We start from the raw sequence: 22,502 nt of genomic DNA, 5'->3' as shown, positions 1-22,502 counted from the left end.
GACCCATATTTTAAGAAGCTGAGTTACACTCGCAGATCCAAAGTCTTGCAAATTTCTCCTGTAAACCAGTTCTAAAGGACTATAAACTACTTAGACAGGCTGTCATAGCAGTGGCAGACCTACTTCTTGCTTCCAGCTGTCTGTGTTAGTTACTTCTTGTGTGCTGTGACCAGGAAGCAGGGTAGAGTGTTTATTTTGGCTTTTAGCTTAGAGTGCAGTAGTAGGGAAGGCAAGATGGGAGGAGTTTGGCTCATGGTCCTGGCCAAGATGTGGAAGAAGGGAATGTCAGTGTTCATCTGGAGTTTTCCTTTCTCCGTTGTTGTTTAGTTCCTGACCCCAGCCAGTGGAATGGTACTTCCCAACTTCAGGGTGGGTTCCTCCATCTAGCTGACCCTCTTCGGAGATCATACAGACACACTCAATGGAGTGCCTTATTAACATCCTCAGTGTTTCTTATTCCAACCAAGTTCATTTAAAATGAAACATTATAGTACGAGAGTTAGAGACTGTAAATATCAGTATTGCAATTTTAATTTTCTTTCCATTTTTACTCAATTGATCCCTCTTCTTTGTCTTTGGACTCCTAACATGTTTATTTTATTTTTTGAGACAGGGTCTTGCTATGTAGCTCAGACTTTCCTGTCTCTGTCTCCCAGGGTGTCAGAATAACAGTTATTTATACATAAAGTGTTTTGGTCCTTTTGCAGGTTTGCTTTTGTCTTTTAGTAAGTCTGTTGGATGTTCCATGACCTTTGTAATGTATCCCCCACTTAGCTCTTAGTTGTTTGTCTTGCTTCTCTTTACTTAGATGTGAATTATATACAGTCTGTGTATACTTTATACTTCTGAACAACATACTAGAGTAGGTGTCTTTATTATTATTGTTCTTTGGCTAAGAATATTGACTGAATACCTTTTTCAGCTCTGTAATTGGAGAGCAGTAGTCTGTCTTCATAAACTTAACTGTTCATGGCTGTAGGTTTTATGCAGTTCTCAGGTTAAGAATACAGTTGGTGGTATGGATAGACTCAGAGTGAAGAAGGAATATATATATTGTGCGGAGGTTCTGACCAGTCTCAGACAGACTATTGGTCTTCACTGAGATTCGGAGCACTTGCTAGGGAGGTAGATTGAGTATTAAGGAAGTCCTGGTTTTTTTAAATCCACGTATGGTTATAGATTAGTGAAGAGTTCTTCTAGATCCTGATGCCAACTTTTTGGTGGCTGGTTTGTTGTTTTGTTTTATGATGATCCGAGTTTTTCATTTTTTCTCTGCTTTAAATCATTTCTAGTTTTTTTTTTTTTTTCCCACAAGTGTAGTCTGAGAGATGCTATACTGTAAGCTATTCACTCACAGGGAAGCACTTTGTATATGCTTATTTAAAGCCTAATTTTGATCTGAAACAAAAATACCTGTAACTTTGCTTTATTAGTTTAGCGTTTTGAAACCACAGAATTTTTTATTCTTGTATTGGATATTATAAGAGATGACTATTAAATACCATAATAAGTAGACAGTATTTATTGGTGGACAGCATTTTATTATTATTGTTGTTGTTGTTGTTGTTGTTGTTGTTGTTATAACATATAGCCAGCCAGCCAGTGATGGTGCACACCTTTAATCCCAGAACTCAGGAGGCAGAGGCAGGTGGATCTCTGAGTTCTGGGCCAGACTGGATACAGGATAGCCAAAGCTACAGAAACCCTGTCTTAAAAAACCAAAAGACAAACAAACAAACAAAACATATAAATGTTTTAAGGAAATAAAGTTTGCTTCAACTCTACTTTATTTCCTCCAAAAGCTAGCTTTTAAAAAATTTACTTTGGCTTTCTTAAAAAGAGTTCTAGGGCTAGAAAATGTTTTTTTTTTTTTTCTTACCGTTTCTTCTTTTGGACTTCCTTATTAAAATATCAAATTCATGATCTCTGGATATTCTTTCCAAAATATTGATGTTTATTTAGTTAGTGTAGATTAAGGTTGTCTTTTTAAAAATCTAATGACAGAGACTTTAACATTGCTACCGATTCTTTATTAGCAAAGGAAATGGAGTTTACCTCTGTGTCCATGCCCAGGTAGCTTTTCTGGTCAGTCTGTGTAACAGTCATTTCAGTCAGCACTGGACTGTGGGTCTGTGCAGGATAGAAATCTTGTAACATCACACTGGAGCTAAAAAATGCCATCACTTGACGAATGCATAGCTGAACAAGAGGTAAGGGGAAGAAACTGCGGAAGGGCAGGTCCGGGAAGGACTCGGAACCCGTGGTAGGGTTTAGTGCAAGCAGGCTTTAACGAGCTCCTTTGAACATTGGAAAGTGTGGCCCCCAACTCTAAAAGGTTTTGCTTAGCAGAGAGGAATGATTATCATACCTTATCTGTTTATAAAAAAATATTATTTTCTACCATGACTATTATAATCTGTGCTTTTAAAATACTTTTTTTTTGGGGGGGGGCAGTTTCGAGACAGGGTTTCACTGTAGTCATAGAGCCTGTCCTGGAACTAGCTCTTGTAGACCAGGCTGACCTCGAACTTACAGAGATCCGCCTGCCTCTGCCTCCCGAGTGCTGCTTTTAAAATACTTTGAGGTTATTTTTTAAAAAATACTTTTTTCTGATGATGACCTTTAAAAAAAGTTCTCAAGAGTTCTTGTTACTACTTTGTCCTTTATTAATAGCTTGACTTACTCCTTTAGCTCCTCTGCTATTAGACTGTCTTTAAAACTTTCTTAGTCTTTTTATTATTATGGCATATTCAAAGGATTGTATAATCATTACTTCCTGATCTGTCTTTCTGAATAGTCCTTAAGGACAGACAACTATATTTTTCTTTCTTTTTCCAATACAGAAAGGCCTGCTGTTAAAAAATGACAAAAGCATTAGAAATAATTTATATTTGCCCAATCTAGAACAAATTCCTGAAATTGTATCTAATAATACTCAATGCCCCTGCGTTGAATTTCCATATTTTTTCTTTTTAGGAAAAAATAAAAGATAGAAGCATGTGCTGAGTGTTTTCATGTGTTTAATGCTCTCTAGTTTTCTCATCAGATCTGTAAGTGGTTTTTAGTAATCTCATTTTGATACTCTAACATTGAAATCATGCCCAAATTCTGAATATTTCTCCCAGAAGCTATGTATCTACCCAACATCATCCATTGATTTTTTTTTAAAATGTATTTCCTCTTGATTGAAAATGACAAAAATACACACCCTGAGTCTGTATATTTCTTGACAATGAAAATGATTTGGTTATTTTTCATTTTTCTCTTTGGGCAAATTGTGCCAGAAATGTTTATTTGCTGTTGAGTTTTTGTTGAAACTTTTTTTTTTTGTTAGAATATTGTTAGAAATACAATTTCTGGTGGAGATCATTTATTCAGATTGTGTTTGAAGCCTTCTTCTAAGGACATTCTTTGTAATACTTGTCTTACTCATATGGTCCAGAGGAAGACATCCTTGTATGTTTAAAGTAATATTGGACTCAAAGATAAAGGAGGCTCTAGTTTTGGCCTGGCCTTTAGTATTGAAGTCTATTAAGGTAAGCTATTTATTTCTTTATTTTTTGCCTAGATGTCCTTATTAATGAAATGACGGAATTGACTGAATCATGTTTTGCTCATGAACATTATCTAAAAGTAACTGTGCAACTTGTCAGTGCAACTGACAAGTGTGTGGGTACACAGCACAAAGACTGAAGATATAATATATTCTATTTAATAGAAATTGCTGTCATTTTTATAATTTTAATTTTTTTTTTTTTTTTGTAGCCTTGGCTATCTTGGAACTACTTCCGTAGACCAGATTGGTCTTGAACTCACAGAGAGCCGCCTGCCACTGCCTCCCCAGTGCTGGGATTAAAGCCACGCACCGCTACCACCTGGCTATAGCATAATTTTTAAAAAGTGACTAAAATTTATTTATAATATTGTTATACAGTACATGCACATTTAATAAATGGTGGCTAAGGAGATGGCCCATGGGGTAAGAGTGGTTGGGGCATATGTGTGAGAACCAGAGTTTAGATCCCCAAGACCTATGTAAACACTGGGTGTAGCCATGAATCTTTTGGCACTCTAGGGAATGGAGACAGAACACTCACTGGGGCTGGCTGGCAAGCCAGCCTAGCCAAAAAATAAAATAAAATAAAAAAAAGACCTCTAGGTTCAGGGCGAGATCCTGTTTCAGAGGGGAAAAGGAGTAGAGCAGGGCCCCGACATTGTCTTCTTGCTGCTGCCATCATACACACATTTATCTCACATACACACACGTAAGTAAAACATTGAAACAAGTGAAATGACTTTTGTATAGTATTCTTCCTCATTAGTGTAAAACAGTAATTTGTTGAATGTATGTGACACCTTGAAGGAAGAGTTCAGTGTATTTGCAAAAATGTTTCTAATTGCCAATTTTTGGAGTTGGGTACAGTCACACTGATTTACTATCTAAGCTGTGAGAATAGATTTTGGGAAAAGCAGAGTCCTTGAGTAACTGAGCCCTTTAAGGGTTTTCACTGCTACTGAGGCACAAATTACCTTTGGCTTAAGATATCATTTTCTAGCCTTAATATTGAGAGATGTTCCTGAAGAGATCTGCTCTCTTTTGTTCTGCAAATCTTACAAGTTAGGCACTATATATTTTTTTTTTTAAAAAAGGGAATAGGGTTATCTGGAAACAGTATGGGTTATTGTTTTGCCTTTTGTATTTTGACATTTACATATTTACAAAATCCTCCTTTATTTTTGTAACTCTCTTGGTTTCTCCTTTATTCAGCAAGTATTTTAAGTTTTTATTATGTACCAAGTAATATGCTACATATTGGGAATTATTGTAGAATAATTTTTAATTTTTGACAGTGGACACTACTGAAATCCAAATTTTAGATTCAAATCTTACTGTCATTCTTAATGCATTCACCTCTGTGAGAGGTTCTGCTTTGATATTTGGATCACTAGTATTATTTGTGTTTAGGTTAGTCATTGCTTTTGCTTTTCATTTTGTTTTCTCCGATGTATTTTATGTCATTAACTTGTGTATTTTGATTATGGACTGAACTATTTGGAAATAAGTGGCAGATATGCCTAAGCTAGCTTGCTTGCTTGCTTTCTTTCTTTCTTTCTTTCTTTCTTTCTTTCTTTCTTTCTTTCTTTCTTTCTTTCTTTCTTTCTTTCTTTCTGATTAGTAATGGATCCTAACATTTGAAAAAAAAAAGAGGCCAAGCATAGGCATAAATTTTTGTACTTTAAACCGTTTGTAACTTAGGTATAGATGTGGGTACTGTAGCTTTACTGTGCATTTACTTTTTGAGTGTGCATGCACTTTCCCAGCGGTAAGGCGAGCATGATGAAGAGTTTGTGTCTGCTATGCGTCTGTTCCAAATGTGAGCGCTTTTCTATTCTTTTCTGATGCTACAATCCTTTTCATGACCTGGCTTTTTTCCTCTGCTTATAAAGCTGGTGGCAGCACAGCAGGGTGCGGTAACCTCCAGTGCTGGCTCTCTTGCAAACTCACTGAAAATGTAAATTGATTGAAACTTCAGAAGAACATTTAGCTATCCTGACTGATTTACATGTGTATTTCTTGTTTCTGCAAGTCTAGAAAATTATCTTAGGGAAAACCTTGCAACACTATACAAAGAAAGGTTGAAGAATGTTCCTTGAAGCTGTTACATGACAGGATTAATGTAATGATCCAAATGTTTGTCAGTGAGTATTAGTTAATAAATTCTAATGACTTCATGTATGCAGAGGTCTTATACTTTTATAGCTTCTATAGATCTTCCTAGTTACAACCAGTGAAATCACAGTTTTCATAGTTTTAGTGTATTTAGTATCTCAAGTGTCCCCCCCCCCCCCATATCAGTCTTGTTTTTGATGAAGTTAAGAGCATACATAACATTAACAGTGAATGCCAGGCATGCATAGAGTTCTTCGCATTTTCTTATTTCAGCTGAAGATTTATCTTTGAAGTCAGATTTTGCCCTGACACTGTCATTTTAAGTACTTATATGTTCATAACATGTTTCACACATTTTCAACATTATTATGATTTGAATATATTGGCATTTTGGGGTTCTGTTTCAATTATATTATCCACTTAGATACTCTATTGTGTAGTTAGCTCAGAAGTTATATGCTTCTCAGTTGATAGATTTTTAGAAAAGATTCATTCTGTAGAAGCATTTGGTGTGTATTACTAGGTGCCTCTATTTTTCTTCAAGATTAAAATGTGTAATTACTGGGTTGCAGTGTTGTTTCAGTAACCTGTGACATTCAGAGCTCTGGGTTGACACTTCAACTTGTGTGTTTATAAACCCTGGTACTACTCCACTAAAAATCAGTTTTACTTTGTGTTTCCTTGATTATTTATAAAGTGAGAATATTTGTGAACACATTTCTTGGTTGTTTAGGTTTTGTATTCTTTGAGACTTTCTCTCTCCTGTTTTGTGTTTGAAAACTTCTGTCTGGGTCAAGGGACCCTTTAGTTTCAGCCTCCCAAGTATTCCTGTGACATATGTGTGCTACTACACCCAGCTATGTTGATTTCCTCTTTGGGGCTTTGGCCTTTTTCTTTCACAGCTGTAGAAATTACACTTTCTATGTGTATTAGGGTTTCTTCTTGCTATGGAGTCTGCTGCTTACTTTTGTGAACTCAACCCAAACTAGAGTCATCTGGGAAGAGGAATTCCCTGCATTGGATTGGCTTGTGGTCATTGCTAGTTGACGTATGAGGGCCAATTCACTGAGGGGTGTCATCCTGGGCAGGTGGACCTGCACTGTATAGAGGTAGCCAGACTGACTGATGGAGCAGCAAGTCAATAACCAGCATTCCATGGTCTCTGCCTCTGTTCCTGCCTTGGCTTCCCTCACTGGTGGGTTGTATACCCTGTCAGAGTGATAAACCTGGCTTCCCTCAAGTTTCAAGAGAGGGCCGGTACCTTGCTTTTGTGTTCTGTAGCTTTAGTTTTGCATAAGTTTAACATTTTAATGGGATTTGAAATGATTAGCATTTTCTTTTATGGTCTTACTAATGAGTTTTTTATTAGAAAGTTTTCCTGAAGTTACAGCCAACACTTTCCATTCTGGTGGTTTTAAATTTTGCTTTTCATTTCATTTCATTGCTAAGCATTTAATTACTGGTGTTGATTTTTGTATATGATAAGCAGTGCGGAACTGGTATGTTTTCATGTCACCCATATGTTTTCCATAGGAGTGTCTACTTGTCTCTTCCACTTAGTGGGAGTCCTTCCTATAGATTGTGATACTACTCACACTATGAAAAGTTTCACAGACTTGTAGATTTCTTTATGAGTTTTGTTTTCTTGGACCTATTATATGTTATCTCTGGGATAATGTAGTTTAGATGAGGGTAGATTAGATCAAGTGTGTTCTTCAAAACTTCTCACATTAATAATTTCAAGATCTTACGTACTTTGATTCAGATAAAATTCACCTAACATGAAAGTAACCATTTTAAAGTGATGACCTACTTAATAGCATTTGTAGATGAAATATTATTCAACTACCTACCATCCCTAATTTGAAAACAGTTTCAACACATCAAAAGGAAACACTATTTCCTGTAAAGATAGACTTTCTAGTTTTTGTAGCCATCTGTCAGAATTTTGATAAGAGATTACCATAAATCTGAGGGTTGCTTTGGATACTATTACTGTCCTAACAGTGTTAAGCCTTGCAGTTTATTATACCTCTCTGTTACTTAGGTCTCCCATACTTTGTTTCTTTCTTTCTGCTTTGTTTGTTGTTTTCAGTCTGCTTTCTGCTCTTTAAAGTCATTGCAGGTATTTTTCATTTTCTCTTTAGATGTTATTAGAAATATGATTGCATTCTTGGAGGGACATAGTAGTGCATGTCTTTAGTCCCAGCACTCAGGAATAGAGACAGGTGGATCTCTGTGAGCTTGAGGTTAGCCTGGTGAATGTGAGTTCTAGGACAGCCTGAGCAACATGGAGAGACTTTGTCAAGCAAATATGTGGTCTCCAGTTTTATTTATTTACTGCTTTTATTTGATTCTGGAGTTAAGATAATAATGGTCTCATAGAATGAATTAAGTTTTTTTTTTCAGTTTCCCAAAAGCTTTGGTGGAGCTGATATTAATTTACACTAAGTCCTTGGTAGAATTCTCAAGTGAAGTCTTCTTCACTGAGGGGTGTGTGTGTGTGGTGTGTGTGTGTTTGTGTGTTATTTATAAGATTGCTGTTGTGCCTTCTCACTTCTGGATATTGGAAATTTGTTACAATTTCAATACCTTTTATTCAGTAACCAATAAGAGAAGTGGGAGGAAAATCAGTAGGGACATAAAATCAACTTGACATTTATAAAACACTACCCAACAACAGCAAAATATACATTCTGTTAAGACCATTTCCTTGGCCATAATAATAGGATTCAGGTCATATGAAGTATATACTTAGCTTCAGTGAAATTAAAACACATTGCTAAGGTAAAGATAGTGGATAATCTCCAAATGTCTGGAAATGAACACCTCTCTGAATCCTGAGTTACAGAGGATATAAAAAGTACGGTTGGATGAGCAGTAGGTTTACAGTGGACTGACTGTACTCTTGAGCTGTGAGGTGATTGCTCTGAATGAAACCATCTTTACCCACATTCTAGATGATACTGCTGATACTAGTCTGATGCTGCTCTAACTGCTTCCACTTACAGTGTTTTGTTTGTTCATTCATTTGTTTTGTTTTAATGAATTTAATGACACGTATTTGCTTGCTTTTGAGATAGGGTCTTGTTGAAATAGGAGCGGCGGAGCTGCGTCCCCAACACCCCGGCCGCTTGGCTAGCTCATGCCCGAAATAACAACACACAAACTGTATTCATTTAAGAACTGCTTGGCCCATGAACCCTAGCCCTTACAGGCTAATTCTCGCACCTGGACTAGCCCATTTCTAATGATGTTTGTAAGCACCCCAAGGTGCGCTTACCGGGAAGATTCTAGCCTCTGTCCATCATGCGTCTACCCAGGAGAGCTGAGCATGGCGTCTCTCTGGGAGCAGAGCAGAGTCTGACCTCACTTCCTCTTCTGCCCAGCATTCTATTCTGTTTCCTCCTCCCATCTATCTTTTAACCTATCAGAGCCAGCAGTTTCTTTATTGCTCAGCCAATGAAATCAACAGATTGATATGACACTCCCACATCAGGGTCTTAGCATACAGCTTAGGCTGACCTAGAGTTCATTATGTAGCCCAGGCTGACCTCAAACACACAGTCTTCTTGCCTCTGCTTCTTAAGTGCTGAGACTGTAGGCATACATCATCATGCCTAGTTATTGAAGTATACTTTACAAAATATAAAGTGTACCCATTTAAATTTGTTACTTAGCTTTCTGATCACTGACAGAATGCCCTGACTTAATCTAGAGGAGGAGGGGTTGTTTACAGCTATAGAAGTGTCAGTCCACTGTGTGGAGGACATGGTGAGGCAGAGCCTTCTATAGCATGGTGATGAGGCAGGAAGGGAGCAGGGAAAAGGTACCCACAAGAGCCTGTTCCACTGACCTACTTTCTGCAGTTAGGGATTACTACCTAAAAACTCCAGAAGCTCCCAAAATAGTGCCACTAGCTGAGGACCTGTGTTTTATTATGTAAGATTGGATGCTTGTCTGTGGGGAGTCATTTCATATTAAGGCAGTAATATTCATGTAGAGTTAGGTGGGAGCTTGAACTGCCTCTTTAGGACAGATGATTTTCAAATCTAGTTATCCACCCTTAGATAGCTGAATATCTGTGCTTTGTTGACATTTGACTTAGCCTGTCTAAAGTCATACTACTCATCTTTCTCACCCTTTCCTTATCTGTTTCCTTCTTGTGTATATGTGCGTGTTTTTTATGAATGTGAGTTTTTTAATAACACATGTGGTGTTTGTGTGTGCATGTGGAGGCCAGAAGTTCATGTCTTCTGTTGCCCACCACACTTACCTGTCTGTCTGTCTGTCTGTCTGTCTGTCTATCTGTTTATTTTGAGACAGAATCTTTCACTGAACCTGGAACTGACTGATTTGGGAAGACTTGCAGGCCAGGAAGCTCCAGGGTTCCTTTTGTCTCCACTCTCCTAGAATTGGCATTAGAGGCAGGAACAGAGATTTGCCAAGAACACAGGCATGCACCATGGCATCTAAGTTTCTGTGTGAGTTGGGATCTGAACTCAGGTCTTCATTACTTGTATGGCAACACCTCACGGACTGAGCCATCTTTCCATCATTCCCTTTCCTTCTTTATTCTTTGCATTTATTAGTGATATGCCGTTTTTACAAGTCAGTATAGAAAATACTTTTAACTCCCTTTCCTTTCTATATTTATTCACCCAAATTTATTGATTCTGCCTTTTAAGATTGAAAAAAATTGTGTGTGTGTGGGTAAGGAGCCTGTGTGTGTGAAGAGAGCTAGAGTTACAGATAGAAGGGGGCTGGGATCTGAACTTCAGTTTTTTGGAAGAGCAGCAAATTCTCTTAACCACTGAGCCATCTCTTCAGCCTCTTGGTTCTACCCTTCTAAAAATCTCTAATATTTTGACCTTTATCTTCTTACCTAATTTTGTGTGTGTGTGTGTGTGTGTGTGTGTGTGTGTATGTGTTTTCCCAGAGTCCATTTAGTATTCCTTACCTTTGGGAAATAATGTCTGGTTGTTATGGAATTCAGTGACTGATAACTATTCATTTGACCTAAAGTTACTAATGAGATGAAATCTATTAGGCTCAAGTTAGACTGATCATTTAGTGCTCACGATATAAGCAGAAAAGAATTAACAGCCAAATTGTTGATCTGTACCTAAAGAAAGACTGAGCTTGTGCTGACGGTCACAGGCTGCACCATTATGTGGCAGTGCTTTGGAGCCTGCGGAGACTGGTGACATATTGGCTTTGGCATTGGTGCTTGAGGCTCAGTAGATTTCTCAGTGCTTGGCTTTGATTCTCTCTTGAGCCTTTTTCATGTGACTGATGCATTACTTGCATTGATACAGAATTAGGCTTCTCTGTTAACATGTCTGAAGAGGAGAGTTCACTCTTAGGGAATGGGGAGTTCCAGTGTTACAGTTTGTACTGATTCTTAACATAATCAGTATAGTAGAAAGTGCATGGTTTGGCCTATTATAATAGTATACAGAAAGTTCTTTGTTGTTTATGTGAGGGTGCTATTCTGTGTAGATAGAGTACATTCATTTGCTACTGAGAATCATCTTAGACTGAATTGTGAATAACTCCCTTATAATAGTTGGCACCATATTATCTCCTGGCCACCTCCAAGTTTGAGCGGTCTTCTGTCATGGCCTTGAAGGTGAGGCATTTCTTTTTAGAAGTTCTTTATTTTCTTTAGTCATCTTTCAATAAGTTGTACAGAATTTCGGTTGTGTTGTTTCACTATTTTCTTTACCAGCTGCTGATTGTCCTATAGTCATTTACTAAAACTGTGCTTGGTCTATATTGTACATCAGCAGCAATTTACCTGACTTCATCAGTTATTTTTTAATTTGTCTCCTACATTCTATGAAATTTCCCTTTAATATTATTAAAATAGGAAAATTGAAAGGGCTGTTTCATAGCAATTTGTAAATTTTTGGGTAGGCCGTCAATCTTAGCAAGGAAACAATAGACATGACCAAGCTCACCGTTGTAAAATGGTATTGCCATAGAAGAGGCCGAAAGTAAAAGTTGGGAGGCTTAGAGTCTAGACAGGTGGGGCCGCAGGGTGGGGAGGAGAGTGTGTGCTGAGCACTGCTGCCCTCTCCCTTCCTCATTGCACTATTAGTGCAATGGCTTGTCAGTTCCTATGGGCTTCTGCCTGTGATGGAGACTGTGTATAAGTCCTTTCCGTCTGTTTTATTCTTTCTTTCATTACTTGTTCAGTTTTGCTGCCGATGCATTTCTACTGGAGTCAAGTAGAAACTGTGATAGCATCCTGTATTTTGGTTTTTCGATTCAGGGTTTTTCTGTAGCTTTGAAGCCTGCCCTGGCACTGCTCTGTAGACCAGGCTGAGCTTGAACTCCCAGATATCTGCCTGCCTCTGCCTCCCGAGTGCTGGGATTAAAGGTGTGCGCCACCACTGCCTGGCTGTGGTAGCATCTTGTTTACTCTCTTTGAAGGGAATTGCTTTTGTAGTTTAGGAATTGGGTGATAAGAACATTTACCTTTGGAAAGTATTTTATTTGGTTGTTTTCTCTTTTTCTCCTTTGCCATGAGATATAGTCATCAGAAATGGATATTGACTTTTATTATCTTTTTTGCTTCTAATGAAGATTTTATTATTTTTCTTTATTAGTAGACAAATTTTATTGGTAAAATTTTCTAAAGCTTTTAACATTTTGGAGAGAAATCCAATTATGTATTATCTTTTCTAGTATTTTTTTTCTAAAACACTAAAATTCAAGGAGTTCAAGTTTTATTTTTAAAATTAATTATTAAAATTAATTGTAAATTGTTGGTTCATACATGTTGCTTTCAAATGTACTTCACTTGTGGCTGAGCAATTAAGTCTAGTATTTAGCTAATAAAGTAAAATGTTAGGAGCCTTTACACGACACTATTATTAACAGCTAGATGTTCTATTACTACCACACGAGTTTTACTTGGGTTTGAGGGTGAATTTGGCAAGTTGCTTACTTTAAAGACAATTGTTATTATAGCTCTTTTGGCTGTATCTCAGCACTTCTGGTAGGACTTGAAACTTGCTTGCCTTTGAATCTTTTTTGAGCCTCTGTTACCTGCCTGTTGAGCTAAGCTTCCCATGATAGATCTGAACAAACCCCCCAAACTCTGGACTTGCTAGCTTTTATCTTATTAGGAAAGATATTTAATCACACCATCACATATGATGGTGTTATGAAAGAAAGGATTATGATACCGCAAGACTGTCTTAAGAGAAACTTCCTCTAAGTAATTCCAGGAATTACTTGAAGAAATTATAATTGACCTGTGGCTTGAAGGTAGAGAAAGAGTTTGAGCATGTTTTAAATAGAGGGGATAACATTCATAGTCTGTGGAAAGAGGTGAAAAAAAGTGAGTTTTAGGGACAGAACCCACTATTCTAATTTGGATTGTTGGTGACTTCGGTAAACAGTTACAAACACTATTTGGTGGCTTGGGTTAGAAATAAGAATTTTCCATTTTCCAAGTGAATAATGCTAATTTTATTTTTACATACTATCTTTGACTTTGTATCACATGTGTTTTATAAAAGTCAGTCACATTTTCTGAAGGACATTTTGATTTTTGTAGATCTTGTAAAGCTGTTTTTTTGGTCTATGAAAGAAAACTGTGATTCATGAATTTTATTCTCTTTCCTTGTACCCTGTGGATCAGGCCTTGAAGGAGTTTTACCTGGAGGCCTGCTCAGCTGCTGCTCTGGGAGAGACTGTGGGCTTTTGTTTGGGTTTTGGATTTTGATTTTTTGAGATAGGGTTTTTCCATGTAGCCCTGGCTGTCCTGGAACTCACTCCTGTAGAGCAGGCTGGCCTTGAATTCAGTGGTCCACCTGCCCCCTTGGTTAAAGGTTTGCACACCTTTCCTCTACCCCCACCCCCAGCTGAGGTGCCAGTGGTTAGAGAGAAAACTAATGAGGCCACAAAGAAGTAGTTGAATTGGTTTAAGCTCTGGTGTGGTGTCCTGGGAGTTTGAAGTTGATGCTTCTATTTCTGGAGGCTTCTGTGTCAAGCAGTTTTCAGGCCGTCTAGAAACAAACAGGTGGTGTGCATATAGCATGCCCTAATATCCTTCTTCAGGGACCCACTTGGACTAAGAACTACTGGTTCCAGGGATTTTTAGATACCACAGGAATTACGGAATTATAATCTTTAATGGTGACTTTAGAAATAGAAGGTTGGTGTAACTGTGAGTGCTATTGTAGACACATAGACAAAGGTAGTATTGGCACTGGTCTAGAGGGAAGACTTTCCCACCAGTTTTGCCTTTAAAGATGTAGGCCTTGTCTTATGGTTTGTTGTCTTCTACATTTTTGCAGATTTCCCCCCAAGTTGCTATTATTGTCTGTTTAGGGAAGCTGAAAAGGTATAAGAATGCAGGTCCTGGTCCCAAAGGACAATGATCATATAGCCTGAGTCATCAATTAGCTGTGTCTCTGGCTGTGTGTGGGGAGTGGGTGGTAATGAGAAAGGCAGAACAACTCAAAGAGAATGAAGGAACCCAATTCAGAACTTTGCGGGACTCTAGCCTAGGGTTCTCTCACCCATTCTTCTAGGAATCACATGTGTTTGGCAGAGGCTTTCTGTCATATGAAAAAAGGAGGCTAAGAGAGGTGATAGATGTTTAATGTCACCTACCTAGTGAAGATACCACATGCCTTATGGAAAGAGATCCTAGTTCAGTGTATTCTGTATTGCTGAAAGGGCTATGGAGAATAAGGAGACTATGACTAAGTAATTTTTGGAAATACTGTGTTAGGCATTTCTGTCACAGAGCTCAGGCCCTGTGAAATGGTCATGTTTCGTTAAGAAGCCAGGAAAAGATAGGTGGGATATATTGTGGCCTGTATGTACCCTTGCCATCCACTTCGGGGCTGACTGTAGATGGTAGTATATAATGCCTGTTTGCAGGGCTTCAGTGCTGGGGGAGGATGCTTTACAGTTGTGCCTTGAGCTTTTGCAAACATGGTGGGCTTTGAATGTTACTGAGCAGTTAGGTGAGGCAGCGCAGCTCTGGAAGCTGTTACTGTACTTAGTGATTGCATACTGTGCCCAACAGGTTTGCCCACCCATCCTTTACAAGCCAACTAAAAGCCAATTTAATAATGAAAAGCAGAAAAGGGGAATTTATTCAGTGTGGCCACATTACAAAGTTTGGACTTGAGGGGAGTTGTCACTGAATCTTTGTCCTCCTCTCAATTGGCTCTTTTAATTGGCTTACTGAGGACAGGTGGCTTATTGGAGCATGGGCTGTTAGCCCCTAGCTTCCTCCCGGAGACTCCGCTACTTGTCATGAAAACAGAAACTTCCCTTGAAAGAGCTAGCTCTCCTGTGTGACTGTCCTTGGGGATCCTTGGGGAACAGTCCTAGGCCCTCCACTTTTCTGAACCTGTGTGTAGCCCATGCTTGCATAGAGTAAGTTGGGGAGACTTGGCTGAAAGTGACAGAGCACCCACCTGGCAGACCCTCCACAGGGTTTGAAAACTGGGGCACACAGTTGAGGGCTCCAGCAGAATCTCCCTTTCTCATCTGTTTTGCTCCATGCTGGCAGGTTGTCCTCATGCTGATTGTCTCATGGCTGTAGCTGTTACGACATTATGTGTCACAGCTGCTTTGGAAGAGAATCAGTAGTTTGGTCAGTTTGGACTTTGTAGCCAAAAGGCTGTTTTCTCAGTTGGCTTTGTCCATTTCTTAATCCACAGAGAGAAATATTTTCTTGGTAGTTTCTTGTTTATTAAATTAGTGTTATGTGGTTACCCCTGGCTTTGGATAGATGGGAAAGATTTGGTTGGCATAGATGGATTATGGTATGTTCTATTGGGCACACTATTCTATTTTTGGTAAGCTAGCTTTGTATTTTGTGTGTGTGTGTGTGTGTCTGTGTGTCTGTCTTCTATTTAACCATCTATTGAAGGACATGTGGATTTTTCTAGTTTGTGCCTATTATGAGTAAAGCTAATATGAATGTTTATATAGACTCTTCTTCCAGTTTAAGAATTATGATAAAGTATATATAATTGATCACATTAGACTTCTTGAAGTAAAATGGCATTAGGTACATTTGTATTATTTCGTAGTCACGAGTCTCCTTCATCTCTAGACCTCTTTTATCTTGGAAACAAATTCTGTGCCCATAAAACAATGACCCCCTACTCCACTCCCTGGATAACACTGTTCTGTTTGCAGCTCTGTAGCTTCACTGTCCCTACATAGCTCACATGAGTGGAACAATATTTGCCTTTCTATGACAGGAGAGCATTGTAGGTTTTTGTTTGAACACAACCTTTCATTTCTGAGATAAATGTGCAAGAGTATACTTGCTGGAATCTGTTGACAGTTGCATGTTTAGTGTTTTTTTTTCCTTTTTCTTTTCTTTTATTTTATTCAAAGAAATTACCAAACTAGCTGGGCTGTGGTGGCACAGGCCTTTAATCCCAGCACAGGCCTTTAATCTTGGGAGGCAGTGGCAGGTGGGTCTCTGTGAGTTCGAGGCCAGCCTGGTCTACAAAGCGAGTTGTAGGACAGCCAGGGCTGTTATTCATAGAAACCTTGTCTCAGAGGAGTATATATCACCAAACTTTCCCTGGAGTGGTATATCTGTTTTACATTCTGTCCAGCATTATTTAGGTCAGTTTCTACGGAGGTGACTCTGGCCATCATGGCATGTTCCCTGTTTAAAGAGTAGTCATGCCAGTTTCTTTGGAAAGTAATGGCTCTAGCAAGTCTCCTCCTCCACTGTGTTCATGTGTGTGAATACGTCGTGACTCTGAAGAGAAGATTGAGATCTCTCTCACAAAAGCAGAGCTGGGGAGAAAATGCAGTTGTTGAGAATGTGGCATTGCTAGTAAGAAAGTGAAATTGCGCTGCCACCCTGGAAAAGGGTTTTCTTAAGAAAATGAAGCATGGTATCCCTCATGGAGCAGCGGTTATACTCTGGGCAGTCCCAACCCAGTGTGCCCACTAAATCGAGTAGAAGGCTCAGTTGGGAATTGTTGTGTTATTTAGTCTTGGCCGTTTGCAAAGCAGCCTCAGCAGCATCTGCTGCACTAAATAAATGAAAGTTTCCTGTCTGTAATTTCCCCTGTCTCTTCCCTCTGTCCTGGGTTCATCCGTTTGTTCCCTCTGCTCTTTAAACCCACTGATGTCCTCTCTCCCCCTCCCACTGGTCCTCTTGGACCTTCCTGCTCCCATCCTTGCTCTCATTCCATGGATCCCTTCAAGTTTCTGCTGTAGTTTTTTTTGCTCTCTCTCATGGAATTAGAACTTTCTTCTAGTCGTACAATATTTACTCAGCATCTAGAATACATTTTCCTTCTCATTCCACCTTATATTTATCCTGCTCTTTGGGCAGATATGAGTTTCGGTCCCTAGTAATTCTTATCTTTTAATGGGGGGCATTAGAATTTAGAGGGAGAATTTTAAGATTTGGTGTACTACTTTTTCTTCCCATTTTTTTTTAAATTTAAGTTTATTTTTATTTATTTTTTGCTCACAGGGAAGAAGAAGAGCGTCTGAGAAATAAGATCAGAGCTGATCATGAGAAGGCCTTGGAAGAAGCAAAAGAAAAATTAAGAAAGTCAAGAGAGGAAATCCATGCAGAAATTCAAACAGAGAAAAGTAAAGTAGCCCAAGCAATGAAGATAAAGGAGACCAGGGTACTGCCACCTGTCCCTGTCCCACAGCGTGTAGGGGTCAGTGGTGGAGACCCAGAAGACACTGAGATAAGGAAGAAAAGAGAAAAAATTAAAGAGGTAATAAGCCGAGAGTGGTGATTTGGCGTGCTTGCAGATACGTATCTGACTGAATATTATGTAGTGTTACATACTCGTTGTGTTTGTTCTTCGGGGTAGTTGTAATTCACTGCCCAGGCTGATAACAGGGATTGGAGTGCTGTCTTTTTCTTATTGATCATAATCTAAGTTTTTGAAATAAAAAATTTAATTCAAGTTTGTTTAGATGGTTCCTTTACCTTCACTGTGTTTGAGCTCTTTTGAAACACAGGCCTTTCTAATGAGTAGAATGTAGAATCTGTGTATACGTTTTGTTTATTGAAAAGCAATTTAAAACATTCAGTTTGAAGGAGCTGTACCAGATACTGTGCAGATCCTGTCACAGACAAGACTGTAAACAATCGGTGCTGTAGGAGCCATGTTTGAGGGACTGTGCTACTATTAGGACCATGCTCCTTCCAGAGATTCTTTATGGATTGAAGGATAGAAAAAGATTAATTTCAAAATTCTTTAAGTTTTTTAGCTTTAGAAGTCTTTCAAGTTCTAATTCTAGATTTACCGATTAAGAATTACTGATTGCCGGGCTATGGTGGCACACGCCTTTAATCCCAGCACTCGGGAGGCAGAGGCAGGCGGATCTCTGTGAGTTCAAGACCAGCCTGGTCTACAGAGCTAGTTCCAGGACAGGCGCCAAAAAAGCCACAGAGAAACCCTGTCTCGAAAAATCAAAAAAAAAAAAGAAAAAAAAAAGAAAAAAGAATTACTGATTAAGATAGTGCCAGCTCTAGTGAATTTGAGTTAAATGAGTTAAACTGTTTTAACTGGGGCTCCTGATAATTGTAAGTATAGTTTACCGTTATACTGCTTGAGAAGAAGCTTCACCAGTTGTACCTCTAGAATTTAGAATAAATTTAATTTATACAGTCAAGTATCTCTGTATATATTCTGGTAAGGGATATCTGTCTTGGTCTGGCAGTGTTTTGACAGGAGCTACAGAAGGGAGGGAGGGATGGAGGGTAGGCGGGTGTATTTGGGCTCACAGTTTGAGAGGACCTTGCGGTGTCAGGGATGGTTAGTTGGCTAGTCAGTCGTATCTGCAGTCGGGAAGTGAGAGATGTGAATCTTGAACTCAGCTGGCTTTCTCCCTCCCCCACCCCTTTCCTGGTTTGAACCAAGTGGAAGGGATGGTGGTGCCACTCACTTTTAGCTTGGGTCACTGGAAACACCCTCACAGACATAGCCAGAGTTGTTTCTTCAAGTGGTTCCTTATTCCTATCCTTTGAACAAGGGCATTAGGCATGGCTGATTCTAAGTCTGTAATATGCATTTGTCTCTGTCTCTTTCCTTTTGTTGCTTAGTTTTTCTTTGTTAAGAGAGAGTTCGCCATTTAGGATTAAATTATATTACATAAACCTTGAGATCATATAATGAGATAATCTCCTTACTCTTAATGACTATACTCATATGAATACAAAGGACTTGATTAGCCTACTTGATCCATATACCTTTCCAGTCACTGTGACTAGAGCAAGGATTGGCAAATTACAACCTGTGGGGTAAATTTCTTTCACTTGCCTCTTTTTGAGCAATCAATTTTAGTTAGAATATACACATGGCAATTTGGTTACATATTACCTAGGATTGCCTTGTGCTTCTGCAACACCAAATCTTCTGGTCTCTGACCTAAAGATAAGAGATTGTGTAATCAGGCTAAATTTAGTTGGTGGTGGAAGCAAAGCCCCTTGACTGACAGCCTGGTCATTATCACAGTGAAGACAGAAGAGCTGTTTTTCCAAAGTACTAGCAGTTTACAAAAGGAAAGAATGCCAAATAGCTACCTTTCTTCCCCCAAATAACTTTTTGATTACATCTAACTTTTTTGTTGTGTAGATTATAATTAAATGTAGGTGTTAGAGTTTCTGTTGCTGTGATGAAACACCATGACCAAACGGCAAGTTGGGGAGGGAAGGGTTTATTTGGCTTATACTTTCATATTGCTCTTCATCATTGAAGGAAGTCAGGACCGGAACTCAAACAGGGCAGTATCTTGGGGACAGGAGCTGATGCAGAGGCCATGGAGGGATGCTGCTAACTGACTTACTTCCCTAGCTTGCTCAGTCTGCTTTCTTAGAGAACTCAGGACCTCCAGTCCAGGGATGGCATCATCTACCATGGATTGGGCCCTCATCCATCAATCGCTAATTAATAAAATGCCCTACTGCTGGGGAATCATTTTCTCAATTGAGGGTCCCTCCTTTCACATAACTCTGGCTTGTGTCAGGTTGACATAAGAGTAGCCAGCACAGTAGGTATCGGAAACAAGTGGTAATTGAATATGAATGATAATATGCTAATGCAGGAAACATGGCAGCATGGATTAAAGATAGAATAACCCAACTCTACACCGTATGAAGTAAAATAGTCCAAGGATAGCTTCAAATTGTGTATTACAATTTTTCTCTTCTCAGATGATGAAGCATGCCTGGGATAATTACAGAACATACGGATGGGGACATAATGAACTCAGACCTATTGCAAGGAAAGGGCACTCCACTAACATATTTGGTAAGGCAACTTTTTCAAATTACTGTTTTTTCTTTATTTTTGAAAATGAGACCTGATTTTTTAAAGTTCTCTCCAAGATCTCTATTTCTGTGCGATGATAATTTGAACTTTTTATTGATGAGGTGAGAGAATTATTAGGAACATATGAACAAAATGGTATATAGCTTATGTACAAAGATGAAAATATATTTGTATATATAACTTAAGCCATTGAAGGAAAAAATTAGTCTTACTCCCATGCCCAAAAGAGAGAGAAAGAGGAAGAAAGAAATGAAAGACTAGTAGGTGGTCCTGTGTGTTCAATTGGGTTTGCTTTGTGCAGTTCATTTCAAAATCAGGATTATTTGTTAAAGGTGATGGTGTCTTGTATTTTGGTTTTCTCTGTGTGTATTTTATTTAATGGCTTCCTTTTTCTCTACCTGTTTTTTATTATTAAAGAACATTAACACTTTAGTATGCTTAGCGTTATCCAACCTTATAAATTTATTATATATGTGTATTGTATATATATATATATATATATATATATATATATACACACACCCCTCTTCTTTGAGTTTGAACCGCAATGCTCATGTTGTGACTTAGCTTGTCATTGTGAACAGCTGCCCTCCTTCCTTGAATCCTTACTCACCTACATTTTTTTATACCTTACTTAAGTATATATTTATCTACTGTTAGTTTTTATTTTTTATTAGCTCCCAGAATTTTATCTCTTATAAACTAGATCAAACTGTTTCTATTACCTGGTCTAATAGAAAAGTGAGCAATGACTTTTTTTTGATCATTATAATGCTTGATTTACTTTTAATATATACAATACTAAAAATTGACCTCCTATGAAGGGGATGTTTTTAACAACAGCTATTTTTTCCTCTTAAATATAGGAAGCTCACAGATGGGTGCCACCATAGTGGATGCGTTGGATACCCTTTATATCATGGGACTTCATGATGAATTCATGGATGGGCAAAGATGGATTGAAGACAACCTTGATTTCAGTGTGGTGTGTATACTTTGGCAGTTCATCTAATTTCTTAAATTAATGATGAAAGGACAGTTTTAATGCTCTGGTATGAATATTTGTGTTCTCCCAAATTCTTGTTGAAATCTAGTCACTAATGTGTTGGAATTAGAAAGGGTATTTGGGAAGTGATGAGTTAGTTCATCAGGACAGAGTCATTATGGATATAATTAGTTCCTGTATAGCATAGTTCTCAGAACTACTTTGCTCGTGCATGAGAGGTCACATAAGCACCATTGTGAACCAGTTGAATGGCTCTCATCAATCACTGAGTCTGCTGGGACTGTTTACCCTGGACTTCCTAGATCCCAGGAAGATGAGGAATATATTTCCAGAAGTTGTCAGTTACATATGGTACGTGGTGCTTGAGACTAGCAAGTCTCATTGGTTGAAGGTATCAGTTGTGCTGTGAGCATGTTCCCAGCAGTTTGTTGAATCCATGTTAAGTCCTCATTCTTCTTTTGGGGATTATCATTTGTTTTGTTATTTTTGTGTAAATACTCATCCTTTCTCACTATCTTTTCATATTTCTTGCAATTATCATTTAAGACAGTGTCTTAGCCCGCTAAGGACATAGCAGGGAGAGGCAATGAACTAAAGTCTAACAAACTGATAACTGCTTTATTAATACTTATTTTATAGCATTTATAGTAATAGTGGTAGAATAGTAGACGACATTTGATTAGAGTAAGTAGCGGTGGAGTGTTGCTAACTATTGAGAAGTTCCTTATTAATGTGACATTTCTGAGAAGATAGTCCAGGAAAGCCATGTACATGTGGCTGTAAGGCTTACTGTTAATAGATAGAATTAGAGGTTTGAGATTATATATTCTCTTGCCTTTTAAAAGCATATGCCTATCATCTTGCTTGTTGTACTGTGTTGAAATATCTATTAGTCTCGTTGTTAAAAGGTGATCTGCCTCTCCTTCTTACTTCCCCACAATGTTCTCTAATTCTATTAGAACATGAACTGTTGTTCAAAGACTCAAAATGAGGGTTTTTATTTTCATTAACTTTGTAAAATTCTGTCATTAATTTACCTCTCTGCTTCATCTCTGTTTCTTCTTTCTCTCCATTTAGAACTTTTCTTACCGTCTCTCTCTAGTGAGAGAAGACAAGAATTTTACAAATAACTATACAGCAATAAATGATGTAAATATTACTTGTAATATAGTGTGAGGTAAAAGCTATTACTGATGACTGACTGCTATTTTAAACCCAGTAGCCAGAATACACTCTGCTAGGTGATATTTTTGTTCAGAGGTCTGTAAGAGGTGATAGAATGATTCACACAGTGAGGTGAGGGAATGCGGTCAGCTAAAGTGACATCAGGCCTCAAGTCTGCCATCCTGGGACTAGCAAGCAGGCCCATGTGATCATATCAAACAAAAGAATCTTAAATTAGTTAGGTGGCAGAAAAAATGTGAGGGATCTGAACATAATGGATCTTAGTGGGCATTTTACTCAAAGAGCAACAAGAGGCTGTTGGAAGAGGTTGAACAGAGTAGACTTTTAAACT

The 22,502-nt window shown here is 38.4% G+C and overlaps 1 protein-coding gene across 1 annotated transcript in view; it reads left to right on the top strand.

The window, feature by feature from the left end:
* The window catches only part of Man1a2 (mannosidase alpha class 1A member 2), a 122,300-nt gene that overhangs the window by 10,620 nt on the left and 89,178 nt on the right, over positions 1–22,502 (top strand). Inside the window, exons 2-4 of the mRNA XM_050157474.1 lie at positions 17,160–17,415; positions 19,863–19,959; positions 20,847–20,965. Coding sequence (XP_050013431.1) covers positions 17,160–17,415; positions 19,863–19,959; positions 20,847–20,965 — 472 coding nt within the window. The remainder of the gene's footprint in view (positions 1–17,159; positions 17,416–19,862; positions 19,960–20,846; positions 20,966–22,502) is intronic.

The sequence above is a fragment of the Alexandromys fortis genome, unplaced genomic scaffold, assembly GCF_014885135.2.
Source record: "Alexandromys fortis isolate MF-2015 unplaced genomic scaffold, M_Fortis_MF-2015_v1.1 scaffold_78, whole genome shotgun sequence".
NCBI lineage: Eukaryota > Metazoa > Chordata > Mammalia > Rodentia > Cricetidae > Alexandromys > Alexandromys fortis.
This window is presented reverse-complemented; position numbering and strand designations above follow the sequence as displayed.